This window comes from Salvia splendens, chromosome 14 (genome assembly GCF_004379255.2).
Source record: "Salvia splendens isolate huo1 chromosome 14, SspV2, whole genome shotgun sequence".
NCBI classification, from domain to species: Eukaryota; Viridiplantae; Streptophyta; class Magnoliopsida; order Lamiales; family Lamiaceae; genus Salvia; species Salvia splendens.
The window spans coordinates 8,220,346-8,235,422 of record NC_056045.1 but is presented as its reverse complement, the minus strand read 5'-3'; the positions used below and the strand labels follow the sequence as shown (position 1 = coordinate 8,235,422).

The following is a 15,077-nucleotide window of genomic DNA, read 5'->3' as shown; positions in this document are numbered from 1 at the left end:
TGAGAGTTATAAATTACTTTGGTGGGTAAACGAGCGTAAGCGAGATCGAATTGATCAAGTGGCAACGACATTTGCTAACTGATCCAACCGGTTCAGTTATCTTTCCATATAACTTGGTCTGAATTTGCGCTTGTCGTTCATAAAACCTCGCCAGGCCGCCGCCTTTGTGGCCGCTTAAGTGTTGCCCCCTCCAAGGAGTCGGGCAATTCTTCCATCTCCAATGCATGCTGTTAATGCTGCCAAGCATACCGGGAAAACCATGGACTGTTTCGTGAAGACGAAACAACCGTTGGCAATCATCGGTGGTGGGTGCCCGAAGGAATTCATCACTGAAAGCTGAACAAATGCGTCGCAAAAATTTTTAAGGCAAAGGATTCCAGTTGACTCACCGACATGCAAATACTTGTCGAAGAGGTCAGCCGTTTGCCCAGTAGCAAGTTGTCGGATGGCATACGTACACTTCTGCAACGCCGAGAGACATTTCCGACCGGTTGCGTCTGTACTTGTTTGAAAGTATTCAACACGTGCAGATAATGTGTTGACAATACGCATAAACAAGCGTTTTGACATGCGAAAATGGCGCCGAAAGTAATCTTCCGAAAACCGCGGCTGGTCGGAAAAATAGTCGGCAACGAGCCTTTCGTTGGCTCCCTCCCGGTCACGATGGATGTAGCAGCGAGTTGATCTAGTTGGTCGAGGAGGAGGGGCAAGGGTATTCGCGGTGGCATAGGCTTCATAGGCGGCACGATATTGTTCATAGTATTCTTGTTCTTTGCGGTCCGCTTCCGCAACGAGATTGGTGAAATCCATTTGAGAGGGTTTGAGTGAGAGAGGAAGATGTAGATAAGTTGTATGAAAAAATATGAATGAGAGATGAATGAGAGATGATTTGATGTGAAAAATGGATGATAATTGTGTGTATTTATAGATGATTTTGGGAATAAAAATAAAAAAAATATCAAAAAAAATCTAGAAAAACGGTAAAAAACGGCCATATTTTTGGGAATCTGAAAATAATTTTTTTTTTTATTTTTGGTATTATTTTCGATTTAAAAAATAAAATGAATTTCCAACGGAAATGCCGTTGGCCAATCAGAACGCGCCACGTCAGCTGTTCGCTGGCAGGGACGTGCCCGATGCATCGAGCACCGCCGCGCCAGCGGCGAGAGCACAGCGGCGGACAGCAGGCACCGTGCCGCTGGCACGGACGGACGAACGCCATCCTTCAACCGCTGCTGATGCTCTTATAGTGGATGGATGATGTAATTAGAAAGGCCTGGGCAACCGGGGGTCTAATTTGGCTGGCTATATAAAAGGATCCCTCACTAACATGGGCAGTTGCAATGTTTTGGGATTGTATTTTAAAAATTAAAGTATGTGACTCAAATTAATTAACTTTAGGGTTTCTAAGGAAATTAATATTACTATTAGAAACGCAATTGAGGTCTAACTTGGATGGCTATATCCTATATATGTACTTGTCATTACATTGATTTTAATATTGCCGAAGTAGAGCCCTCACGAATACATGGTGCGATGCAATAATTTATCGCGTAACCGTGTTGGATTGCATTTTTTAAAAATGAGAAAGACGTCCCTCAATAAACATTTCCAGTAAGATGAGGTTTTATTTCTAAAGCTATCAAAGCAAACACACCATGTGCATCATGCATGATCATGAAGCTCGATCCGATGAAACATCACAAGTGTAAATAAAGATAATTTAAACAACAGAAAGGTACTATATTAAAATCATGTTTTTGCAAAACCAATATTTATTTATTAATCCTGTAGTAATCGAAGGCTGATTCAACTCGAGCTCCTTTTGTTTTGTAGTATTGGAAGTACTCTTCGAACATGAAATCTCTATAGACCGCAGGCTTCTCTTTGGTGATCAGCTCTTTGATCGGACCAAACGGCTTCCCCGCTGCTCGGATGCTCGGTGTGGAGAAGGTTGCCACGGAGATCCTCGGCCCCGCCAACTGGGACAACACTCTGTGCTCCACGCTTATGAACTCGTCGTTGCTAAGAATCTGCAAATGATAATTATAATTACGTAATCAAACAATAATTATTCATGTTGCCAGGTTGTAATTAAGTGAACCTGCATGAGATCACCGAAGTTGGCGATGAGGGCCCCAGGAACGGGTGGTACATCGACCCATTGGTTGTCGCGAAGCATCTGGAGGCCACCAAGGGTGTCCTGGATGAGCAAGGTGAGGAAAGTGGTGTCGGAATGCTTTGGGGCTCCTAAGGTCTTGTGAGGCTCGGGACAAGCCGGGTAATACAAGCATGAAATGGACTGGCTTTTCATGCACTCCATTTTCGATAAGTAATCACTCGGAAGCCCTAAGGCCTCTGAGAACAACTCCGCCATTAGTTCCCTCACCTCAATCATGTACTTCACATACTCCTCCGTTTCCTTCCTACAAATCGAAACAAATTAAGACAGATGATAACTCTCCTGAAAGACTAATCTGTTACAAACTATTCATGTGAACTCATCTCAACAAATTAGTCTGTTAGAATAGAAAGCTTATTTGGGCTATAAACTCCACACCAGTTGCTTTTACAATCGATGTGGGATATTGAGTCTGTAATAGTATACCTGCAGGCTGAAGGAATTTCATTAGGGTCAAGATGATCATTAGTGTAAACAACATTCAAAACATCCCTCCAACAAGCAGGATCGCCTTTCTGCGCGGGGAGGTTGCTGTTCCACTTCACTAGCTTACTCCTCTCGTATGTGTAGAGCGACTCCTTCTCCTCGTCTGGGAGCTCGTGGAATCTCTTTATAGATTCCAACATGGCTTTCATTGTTTCCAACGGAACGCCATGGTTGATGATGCTAAAGAATCCCCATTCTCTGGCAGCCTTACCGATCGCCTCCACCACTTCCCTCCGCCTTGCTCCCCCACTCTCCGCCCCAGTCAGGTCTATCACGGGCAGTTCCACCGCTGCACCCTTGGCTGTCGGGTAACGGTCTATGACCTCCTGTGGATGCACGAAAAGATGGGGAATCTCCTTCACTCCCACATCCACCAGACCCTTAACTCCCGTTTTTCTTTCGTCGAATTCCTTAACTTCTTTCACCCAATCGAAATCTATGTTGCTAACAGCCACCATTTTCCAAATCGAATGCAGAAAATAAAGATAATTGAATTATTGTGTACTAATATGTATGGTTGAGTAGTGTAGAGTTGATGAATTGTCATAAGATATAGCCAACTATTTATAGTAGACTATGCATTAAATTATAACTCAGTATTTTGCATGTGTAAATTATTTCTTCATTAAGCTTTACCAAGAGGGTCAAAAACGGAGTGCTTGATATTGTATTTAAAAAGTTCAAAATTTTCGAATTAGTACAAAAAGAAGCTTGATTGAAACTAAAGTTATACTACTTTCCTCCTCTGTCCCACAATAACAGTCACATTTAATATGAATACAAGTTTAAAGAAATGTAAATAATAGTGGATTGAAAAAATTAGTAGATTAGGAGGTCTACTTTTTATATTGGTTTTATTGTAGGATGTGACTAAAGTATGTTAGTTGAACGTGATACCTACTTACTATTGATGGTAAAAATGAAATGTGACTTTTTGTGGGACGGACTGAAATAGCAAAATGTGACTTTTATTGGGTGATAGAGGAGTATGATTCATTGGCTTGGAGCAAGAAGAATCTCTATCAGCTAATTTATTTAATGGAATTATTAAAATTTTCCAATTAATTTAATAGATTAATTTTCCAATTAAAATTTGAGCTGAAGTCTAACTTGGCTGGCTATGTGAGACATTATTTATCTGCCACCACTCCAGTCACATGCAATTTTAAAATATTGGTCAGTAGATTTCTGTATGATTCTAGTGATAATGATAAATTAATTGTCTATTATTGTGTGCAATAAGGATTATTATACATTAAAAAGCAAAAAAAAACAACTTTCATATAATATCATAGTCCCGATGATGATATCTCGAGTTCAAAAGATAAATAAGGATGGGTTCCTCTGTCAACTACTAAAAAGTTAATCCATACACAAATTTCTAAAAATATAATAAAAAGTGAGTTGTAAAAACGTGAGTCTTACTTTATATATTAATTTTATAATAAAATATGAGTATGAATGAATTAGTTGAATATGAGGTTCACTATCAAAAATAGTAAAAAATGAAATAAGACAAATTTTGTGAGACAGACGGAAATAGAAAAAATGGGACAATCTTTGTGAGATGGAGATAGTATTTTATTATTTTGAGTTGCACACAATTTAAAGAATTATTTTTTTTATATTTTTATATATGAATCTTACCTTCTACTAATATTTATACATTCACCATTCATTATAAAACTAATAGTATAGAAAATGAGTTTCACTCTCACTTTATTTTACAATATGACTACATCACGAGTCCACACTATATATAATGCTGGTAGTTTCTTTCTTTATGTGGAATAACGTGGTTATTTAAATAACAAATTTTATTTCACGAGTCCATATATGTGGACTAATGTGGCTGAAAGTGATCATTAATCACGCTTATTAAAATAACAAATTTTATTTCACCAACACTTTTTCGATGTCCACGTTTAACCTAATGTTGAAATATATTATATATATACTCCTTCAGTCTGATATTAGTCGCACTGTTCATTTTAGAATGTAAATTTTATTAATATAACTAATTTTATTTCCAACACTTTTTCCATGTTCACATTTAACCTAATGTTCAAATACATTATATATATACTCCTTCAGTCCATATTAATCGCACTTTTCATAAATTTGAAATGAATTGAACACTTAACTAACATAAATATATTAATTAAATACTCTAAATCTTACTTAAAATAGAAATAGTGTAAGTAATTTTGGATGAGCCGAAATAGAAAAATGCAAATAACAAGAGATAGAGGGAGTAATGGAAAAGAAGGATGGAAAAATTGAAGAAAAGGAAAACATTAAATTAAATTTTGTTAAGTGATTATATACATGTCGAAAGTCGAATGTAATTGATTTTCTGTATGCGTAGCTTGAAAGTGTTATTTAATTCTATTATGATGCATAAACTATTATATAAGGTTAAATAATGTTGTTAGATCAGGGACCACCGATGTGGGATATTGAGTCTGTAATAGTATGCATGCATGCTGAAGGAATTTCATTAGGGTCAAGATGATCGTTAGTGTAAACAACATTCAAAACATCCCTCCAACAAGTAGGATCGCCTTTCTGCGCGGGGAGGTTGCTGTTCCACTTCACCAGCTTGCTCCTCTCGTATGTGTAGAGCGACTCCTTCTCCTCGTCTGAGAGCTTGTGGAATCTATTTATAGATTCCAATATGGCTTTCATTGTTTCCAACGGAATGCCATAGTTGATAATGCTGAAGAATCCCCATTCTCTGGCAGCCTTACCGATTGCCTCCACTAATTTCCTCCGCCTTGCTCCCCCACTCTCCGCCCCAGTCAGGTCTATCACGGGCAGCTTCACCGCTGCACCCTTGGCTGTCGGGTAACTGTCTATGATCTCCTGTGGATGCACGAAAAGACGGGGAATCTCCTTCACTCCCGCATCCACCAGACCCTTCACTCCCGTTTTTTTTTCGTCGAATTCCTTAACCTCTTTCACCAAATCGAAATCTACGTTGCTAACACCCACCATTTTCCAAATCGAATGCAGAAAATGAAGATAATTGAATTATTATGTACTAATATGTATGGTTGAGTAGTGTAGAGTTGATGAATTGTCATAAGATATAGCCAACTATTTATAGTAGACTATGCATTAAATTATAACTCAATATTTTGCATGTGTAAATTTTTTATTCGTTAAGCTATACTACTACCCTATGTCCCACAATAACAGTCATAATTAATATGAACATAAGTTTTAAGAAATGTAAACAATAGTGACTTGAAAAAATTAGTAGATTATGAGGTCTATTTTTTTATATTGGTTTTATAGTAGGATGTGACTGAAGTATGTTAGTTGAACGTGATACCTACTTACTATTTATGGTAAAAGTGAAATGTGACTGTTATTTTGAGACGAGTCGAAATAGCAAAATGTGACTTTTATTGTGGGATAGAGGAGTATGATTCATTGGCTTGGAGCAAGAAGAATCTCTACCCGCTAATTTATTTAATGGAATTATTAAAATTTTCCAATTAATTTAATAGATTAATATTATATTAATTTATTTATTAGTACTATTATGAACATTTATTTTCCAATAATTTTTTAGACTAGTTGCCCGAATCTAATATTATCAACCAGATCTGCGCCACAATATTTTTACAACTAATTTGATTTTGTTCTTATAAAATCAGCTTCACAATCTTCCCTTGTTACCTAACTCTTACAGCTATCTAATTTATTTGTCAAGATCATCTGCGCCACTTATTTTATTTATAATATCTTGTCCTGTGATTTCTCTTTGTGAGTGTAGAAAAATGGATTAATATAAAAAACCCTGTCACCGAAGCAAATAAAAATTAATTAAATAGTGACAATAAGGATTTTGTAACTCACATTAGACCATCTCTATTAGCGGCGAGCGCACCGGCTAGCCGATTCTTGGCGCTCGCCGGTCGGCTCGTTGAACCATTGCAGCCAACGAGCGTCATATCGGCGAGTAAAACGGCGAGCGCACGCCGATTCCCGAGCGCTCGGCGATGCGCTCGCCGATCTCCTAGCCGCCATTGCAGGCTCCAGATCGGCGAGCGGGATTTTTTTATTATTTAATTTTCGAAACACTATATATACGCGATCTGGACGTCATTTCATTTGCACCACTTGTTTTAACGAGTTTTCTCTCTATCTTAATTTCTGTACAAGATCAACAACGCGAAATGGGTAACGCGGGTGATAGTAGTGGTGGTAGTGGTGGTAATGGTAGTGGTGGGGATGCTGAGGAGTTCGAACGGCGTTTGAACGAACAGTTGGAGGTCTATACGTCCCGAGAGATCGACCGGCTGATACAACGGGCCTTGCAGCCGGCGGTACCTCGACCTCGACCCATTGTCCACCGCCGAGCAGTGATTGATCGGGATCACGTAGCTGCACATCAGCGGCTATTTGACGACTACTTCGCACCGGAGCCGCGGTTTAACGCCAATATTTTCAGACGGCGTTTTAAGATGAGTAGTGCCCTGTTATGAGTATTGTTGACGCTTTGGAGCGTCAATATCTGTGTTTCCGCTTCAGGCACGATGCGGCTGGCAGACTCGGCCACACACCTATTTAAAAGTGCACTGCGGCAATCAGGCAGTTGGCCTACGGAGGCGCGGCAGACATGTGGGACGAGTACCTCCACATCGGCGAGTCGACTGCCCTTGAATGTATGAAGTATTTCTGTCAGGGCGTGGTTGAAATATTCGGTGATCAGTACCTTCGAAGCCCTACCCCCGAAGACTGCCAGGAGCTGATGCAGATGCACGGGGCGAAGCATGGGTTCCCGGGTATGTTAGGCAACATAGATTGTGTGCATTGGTAGTGGAAGAACTGCCCCGCTGCCTGGAAAAGGGTTCTACACGACCGGCTACAAGGGAAAGAATCCCACGATGATCCTCGAGGACGTAGCTGATTACCGGCTGTGGATTTGGCATGCATAATTTGGGGTAGCCGGGTCGAACAACTACCTCAACGTCCTCAACTCGTCGCCCCTTTTCAACGAGCAGTGCCAGGGCGTCGGTCCGGCCATCAGTTTTGTCGCCAACGGGAACCAGCATGATATGGGCTACTACTTGGCGTATGGGATATATCCTAGGTAGCTCGTCTTTGTGAAGACGATCAGATGCGCATCAGATGAGAGGAAGACCTACTTTGCGGAACGGCAGGAGTCGGCGCGCAAGGACGTGGAGTGCGCATTTGGTGTGCTCCAGTCTCGATGGGCGGCAATTAGGGGTCCAACGCGTTTGTGGCATGTCGACTGCATTGCTGATATAATGTACGCCTGTATTATCATGCACAACATGATTGTCGAAGATGAAGGTGTACAACTGACTAGTTGGTCCAATGACGATAATGAAGCCGGTCCAAGCCACGGCGTGGCCACCCCCAGCGTACGAAGTGGGGTACCTCACGATGAAGACTGCCGCCTCCAAGCACATGCCGACATGCGCCAAGTGAAAGCTCGCATTCGACTCCAAAAGGATTTAATTGAAGAGTTGTGGGCGCGGAGGACTGCACGGCGTTAGTTTTTTTAAAATTTTGTAATTTTGTAATTTTTTTAATGTACCTTTTTTTAATTTAAATGAAATTATTGCATTTTCGCGTATCTGTGTCGTAAGTTGAATTCCGTATTTTGTGTGATTGTTATTTTTATAATTTTGTTTATTATGGCTGGGCTATAACTGGGTTATTGCTTGTCCAGTTGCTTGTCCTGATGATGTGCCAGGAGGAGTTTTAGTGCTGATGATGTGTCAGGAGGAGTTTTAGTGCTGATGATGTGACAGGAGGAGTTTGTGGCTGGACTATAGCTTTAGCTATTGATTTCTCTTTGTGAGTGTAGAAAAATGGATTAATATAATAAACTCTGTCACCGAAGCAAATAAAAGTTAATTAAATAGTGATAATAAGGATTTTGTAACTCACATTAGTTATTGATCGTTTTTAAAAAAATTTGAGCTGAAGTCTAACTTGGCTGGCTATGTGAGACATTATTTATCTGCCACCACTCCAGTCACATGCAATTTTAAAATATTGGTGAGTAGATTTCTATATGATTCTAGTCATAATGATACATTAATTGTCTATTATTGTGTGCCAATAAGGATTATTATACATTAAAAAGGAAAAAAAACAACTTTCGTATAATATCATGGTCCCGATGATGATGTCTCGAGTTCAAAAGATAAATAAGGATTGGTTCCTCTTTCCACTACTAAAAAGTTAGTCCTCCCTCTAGAGATGTCAATGTAGCCCGTAACCCGTGGGCTGGCCCGAATAGCCCGCCAAATTTATAGGGTTAGGGTTGGAAATTTCTAGCCCGATAAAATCAAAACCCGATTAGCCCGCACCCGATTAACCCGCAACCCATTAGGGCCAGACCCGAAAACCCGATGGGCTGGCCCGAAAACCCGATAAAATTTCTATTATTCTATTTTTTTTACTCCTAACTCGACTTTTCATTTATTAATATTAACTAAAAAAATAACTTTCAATTTTATATTAAATATACAAATTATATATTGAATTTTTATTAATATAATAATTGATAAATAAATTAAAAACTTCAAATTCACAAAAAAAAATATTTAGATTTCTAAAACATGCATTAAAATTCTACGAAATATCTCAAATATTAGTATTTGATCATGTTTATGATTGAGTTTAAGCATATATCTCAAATATATCATAATTAAATGTTTTACATTGTATGAATATTAATAATTTTAATCATTATTTATTGGATTGATCGCATGTTAATATTATCGGTAGCAACCCGATTAACCCGCTGGGCTAGCCCAAAACCCGAGCTTTTAGGGTCAGGGCTGAGCTTTTATAACCCGAAAGAAATCACAACCCGATTAGCCCGCACCCGATTGACCCGCAACCCGAGTAGGGTTGGCCCGAAACCCGACTGGCCGGCCCGATTGACATCCCTACCTCCCTCCATCCCACAAAGATTGTTTCACTTTAATCATACACAAATTTTTAAAAATATAATAAAAAGTGAGTTGTAAAAATTAGTGGAACGTGAATCTTACTTTATATATTAATTTTACATTAAAATGTGAGTATGAATGAATTAGTGGAATATGATGTCCACTACCTAAAATAGTAAAAAATGAAATAAGACAAATTTTGTGAAACAGACAGAAATAGAAAAATAAGACAATCTTTATGGGATGGAGAGAGTATTTTATTATTTTGAGTTGCACACAATTTAAAGAATTATTTATTTATTTTTTATATTTTTATATATGAATCTTACCTTCTACTAATATTTATACATTCACCATTCATTATAAAACTAATAGTATAGAAAATGAGTTTCACTCTCACTTTATTTTACTTTTTGATTTTTCTTCATAGAATCAAGTAATTATTTTTAAATCCAGATAGAGGTAAAAATAACTTTTTAAATGGTGGACGAAAGGAGTATTACACGTTACGATGAGAATCAATTTTTATTGCGCGGTAGATTTTTTAATCATGATATTGTATTTTCTATTAGCATTAGGAATGAATGAGAAGTACGCTTTACGCTGCATTAATTAAAACCGGTTTATGCATAACAAATTTACTCGACAATTCACTGAGTTGAATCAAATATTAAAACAAAGATTTATAGGAAAAACAAAAAAAATATGCTATATAATTCCAAAAATATAAATACATTTTCTTGTCCATATATTGTGGGTACATACAATATGACTACATCACGAGTCCACACTATATATAATGCTGGTAGTTTCTTTCTTTATGTGGAATAACGTGGTTATTTAAATAACAAATTTTATTTCACGAGTCCATACATGTGGACTAATGTGGCTGAAAGTGATCACTAATCACGCTTATTAAAATAACAAATTTTATTTCACCAGAACTTTTTCCATGTCCACGTTTAACTTAATGTTGAAATATATTATATATAAATTTTATTTCACGAGTCCATATATGTGGACTAATGTGGCTGAAAGTGATCACTAATCACGCTTATTAAAATAACAAATTTTATTTCACCAACACTTTTTCCATGTCCACGTTTAACCTAATGTTGAAATATATTATATATATACTACTTCAGTCCCATATTAGTTCCAATTTTTCATATTAGTTGCAATTTTTATTTTAGACGGTAAAGTTTATTAAAATAACAAATTTTATTTCCAACACTTTTTCCATGTCCACATTTAACCTAATGTTGAAATATATTATATATATACTCCTTCAGCCCATATTAGTCGCACTTTTCATTTTAGGCTGTAAATTTAAGATGAATTGAACACTTAACTAACATAAATATATTAATTAAATACTTTAAATCTTACTTAAAATAGAAATAGTGTAAGTAATTTTGGATGAGTCGAGATAGAAAAATGCAAATAACATGAGACAGGGGGAGTAATGGAAAAGAAGGATGGAAAACATTAAATTAAATTTTGTTAAGTGATAATATACATGTCGAAAGTCGAATGTAATTGATTTTCTGTATGCGTAGCTTGAAAGTGTTATTTAATTCTATTATGATGCATAAACTATTATATAAGGTTAAATAATGTTTTTAGATCAGGGACCACTGATCTAGGTCTAAGTGCTACTACACCATTAACAAATTTAATTATTCTATCTTACTATCTAGATGATCAATAAATTGAGATTTTAGATTTTTTTTATAAGTGTGAAAAGGCTGAAATCGCTCTAAGATCGGTGAGCAAAGGAATCAAAGTTCAGAACATACAAATTAGTCCAAAAAAGAAGAAGAAAAAACACCTCAAATCAAAACAAGTAAGCTAAACAAAGGATAACCAAGAGAGACCTAAGAAAAGCATCCTCCAAGCAAAACAAGGAAACCAAAAACTAAACAAACATCAATCAAAACCACCAAACAATAACTGACCAGGAAGTAGGGCGAGCTACATTGCACCTTTATGCATACTAGAGTTGCTTCTTTGATTATGCTCCGCCCATCTTCTAGCTTTAAGCAAGTCCTCACATATTTAGCCTGGTGAAAAAGAAAATTCCGGACACCACCCTTTAGTCCATGCTTCAAGCCTCCAAAGAATGAGTCTCTTCTCAGTTTCCCAGTTTGGTTCCATTTTTTGAAAGATAACTTTAATTCTGAGCCACCAAATAAATGATGAGATCACATAGAATAAGAAACTCCAAATTTTCAAGTCAAATCTCGTGAATGGTGCATCCATCCATGTAAGAAAGCAAGCCTTCGGATCTTAAGACATCAATTTCATTATTTTTAGATTTAATTAATAAACTAAATAAATTAGATAAAAGATAGAAATATAAAAAAGAAAAGAGGGGAATCCTAAGATGTAGATTTCATTATTTATTTTGCAAATTTAATTTATAGATCTAATGTTCATCCTACTCAAGCCTTACCAAGACGATCACTAGTGTTGTCTAAAATGGTTAGCCCCTAGCATGTAGTAATTCCATAAAGTGCATTAGTTCAATGTCCTCAGTCCTCACACAATACATCAAACATCTCTCCATTCTACAGAATTAAGGTTTTAACTATCCCCAACTTGTATCAACAATCATCTCTCGAATAAAAGTCGTACCTTATTGGAAGTTAAAAGCACTGGAATTATTAAGCAAAAACATGGTCTGAACGAAAAGATATAAATCAAAGAAATATTTTAAGTCAATTGTACTCGAGCCCTAGGCCTCTAGGGAAATTGTTATCCATAGACATAAACTGAGGCATACTCAGTAGTATTTTTTTAGTAATAGACTCCATCGTTCCACTAGCTTATCATACTCACAAATTTATTACTCTCTTCGTTCCGTGATAATTAAGTAGTTTCATTTTCGGCTCTTGTTTTGAAAAAATGATAACAAATAGTTGAAGTAGAGAACGAGTTATAAAGTAAGAGAGAGAATAACTTAGATAAGACTATTCTCTACATTATTTTCTCTCTTACTATAGACGGATGGAGTATTATGAATTTGTTATTGAATTAAATACCGTCCCCATTTATAAATATGGTGTTTCTCATTTATTTTATTTTGATTTGTTGAAAACAGGAATGAGGAGCAAATACATGAAAGCTAACAAACAGAATGAAATACATGAGGAGTAATATATTTGGATGATTAATCCTTCCTTCCTAATGTGCAAATGGTGTGATATCCTCATCTTCCTGGAAGCGAGGCATGTCATCTTGGTACAAATGAACCCATGCCTCAATCCCATCTCCCTCTCTGTTCCTCATCAGCACCGTGGCGTTGCTGCGCAGCCGCTGCGGTGTGATGGTCGTCCACACCGGCTTCCCCCACCCGAAATCCGCCTCGTAGAATTCAAACTCGCTGCAATCCGAAAACACTATGAAATTCGTCTCCCGGTTCGAAATCGCCTTCATCAAGCTCCCCAAGCTTTTTATGATGATATCTCGTCCGTCCGTATCCCGAGACAGTATTCCCGCAAGCTCCGCTACATTGGCCCGAACGCCTTCGCCTATCACATCAACGATTTCCTGCACTTCAATCTCCTCCGAGGCGGCCACGGGAGCTGTGAGCGTGGTGAATGTCAGGTTCGCGCACACGTGCTTCGACTGAGGCGGGATCGTCCTCTCTCGCATGTTAATCGGTTGGAAAACCACAAACTCTCTGTTTTTCCCATGCTTGGCCCTGTCCAGACGGACCAGGGCCTTTGCTATAACACCAGACACGATCTCACCATCTGAGATCGTGTTTGGCTTTAATTTTGACTTGAGGCTGGCTAAAGCCGCCTTGTCGAACAGTAGCCTCTTGGCGATAATCTTGGGCTCCTCGGCGCTGGATCGCTTCAAATGCACCCCAAAATTGTGCTCTTTGCAGGGGAGCAGAGACGGGATGTTGAAAGACGGCGTGACCTGGCAATTGAAACAAAAATAATTAAATATTAATATAAAGAGATAACTGAAATCTTTGTATAATAAATTATTTTTAGGATGGAAACCGGTGGATTTCTATCTGACCTGAACAGATTTATTAGGATGGTGGACGCTTGACCAGGCGGATATGAATGTGGTTATGGACGGTATGTCGAAGATTCGGTGGGAAACGCTGACGGCGATGATGGCGCCGCCGCAGGGGAAATGGGTGGCCTGGATGGACAGGAGTGGGTTCGAGGCATCCTCGTCGCATCGGTAGTAGGAATCGGGATACACGTGTTGCAGAATGTCGGCGTCGTTCGTTCCGATAACGTCGTTGAGGTCGACGTCGGTGGCTTGTGCTGTGACGAACTCGGCGCCGTCGTCGTTGCAGTGGACAAGGCTTTGTTCCTTGATGTATCTTCCGGCGAGTGGATAGAAGTCCACCAAGATTCGGGCAAGTGATTCTTGCAAGTGAGGTTGGGATTCGGGTTTGGATTGGTAGAAGAGAAGAACAGCCAAGTTCATGGGTGAGAGACATTTGTCTAGGAAGGAGATTTTGTAGTTGGTGAGGTTTGGAGGAGTTGGGGTGAGTGGTTTGATCAATTGTGTGTTAATCTTTTGGATCTTCATGTTTTCTATTGGTTGAGACTTAAGATTTAGAGTAGTAGCTAATGTTATTGTGTTGTGCTATGCTTCTCAATCTGCGCATATATAATAAATCAGGTATTGACACGTGGAAAATGGATAGTCAGCCGAAATTGACTCTAGGATGCGTGATATCATACGGCCATTTGATATACTCCCAATATCCCATTAGAAATTAAACATTTTCCTTTTTTGATTGTCCCATAAAAAAATGAAACGTTTATCAAAATAGAAATAACATCATCTCTACTTTTTCATCTCTCTTACTTTACTCTCTATTTATTAACCCACAAAACAACAGTACATAAAATCTCGTGCCGAAAACCAAATGTTCCATATTTATTGGGACGGAGGGAGTAGAACCTAGCATTATATGCAAGTAAAATGAGACTCAGTTGATTAAATACTTCTCTATATCTCACTAAAAATGAAATATTTTCATTTTTGAGTTGTCTCTTTAAAAAATAAAACGTTACATAAAATAGAAATAACATTATCTCAACTTGTTCCCCTCTCTTACTCTACTCTCCCTTTCTTAATTCACAAAACAATAACTACATAAAATCGTGTCGAAAAATAAACGTTTTATATTTATTGGGACTAAGAGAGTATAATCTCAACTGTCAACTACACTATAAATGAAATGAGACAATTAATAAAGGATGAGCTAAAATAGAAAACTTTGGACTTACAATGTTGACAGAAGAAGTAACAAAGCCAGAGTTTTATTGTTGAATCCTACGGACCTAAACATCATTGGGTATTTTTTTTCACTCCCCTAGCTACTAGATTGGTTCTGCGTATGATCATGTTACAAAAAATTACTCCCTTTCATCCGCTATTTACAGTCTCATTTGATCTGATACGAGTTTTAAGAAATTGATTAA

General features: G+C 37.9%; 3 protein-coding genes across 3 annotated transcripts; all 3 read right to left on the bottom strand.

Moving 5' to 3' along the window:
- Positions 1-1,608: 1,608 nt before the first annotated feature.
- On the bottom strand, positions 1,609-3,220 carry LOC121763780 (1-aminocyclopropane-1-carboxylate oxidase homolog 1-like). Its single transcript, XM_042159861.1, has 3 exons — positions 2,609-3,220; positions 2,105-2,426; positions 1,609-2,033 (listed from the first exon to the last, which is right to left on the bottom strand). Exons 1-3 carry the CDS (start codon positions 3,124-3,126, stop codon positions 1,776-1,778), a joined length of 1,098 nt encoding a protein of 365 aa, XP_042015795.1. The 5' UTR covers positions 3,127-3,220; the 3' UTR covers positions 1,609-1,775.
- Positions 3,221-5,104: 1,884 nt separating this feature from the next.
- On the bottom strand, positions 5,105-5,665 carry LOC121764121 (deacetoxyvindoline 4-hydroxylase-like). Its single transcript, XM_042160191.1, has one exon. It carries the CDS (start codon positions 5,663-5,665, stop codon positions 5,105-5,107), a length of 561 nt encoding a protein of 186 aa, XP_042016125.1.
- Positions 5,666-12,664: 6,999 nt separating this feature from the next.
- On the bottom strand, positions 12,665-14,212 carry LOC121763883 (pelargonidin 3-O-(6-caffeoylglucoside) 5-O-(6-O-malonylglucoside) 4'''-malonyltransferase-like). The gene is made up of 2 exons (XM_042159980.1): positions 13,648-14,212; positions 12,665-13,542 (listed from the first exon to the last, which is right to left on the bottom strand). The coding sequence occupies exons 1-2, from the start codon at positions 14,173-14,175 to the stop codon at positions 12,799-12,801; spliced, it is 1,272 nt and encodes a 423-aa protein (XP_042015914.1). The 5' UTR covers positions 14,176-14,212; the 3' UTR covers positions 12,665-12,798.
- Between the last annotated feature and the right edge of the window lie 865 nt (positions 14,213-15,077).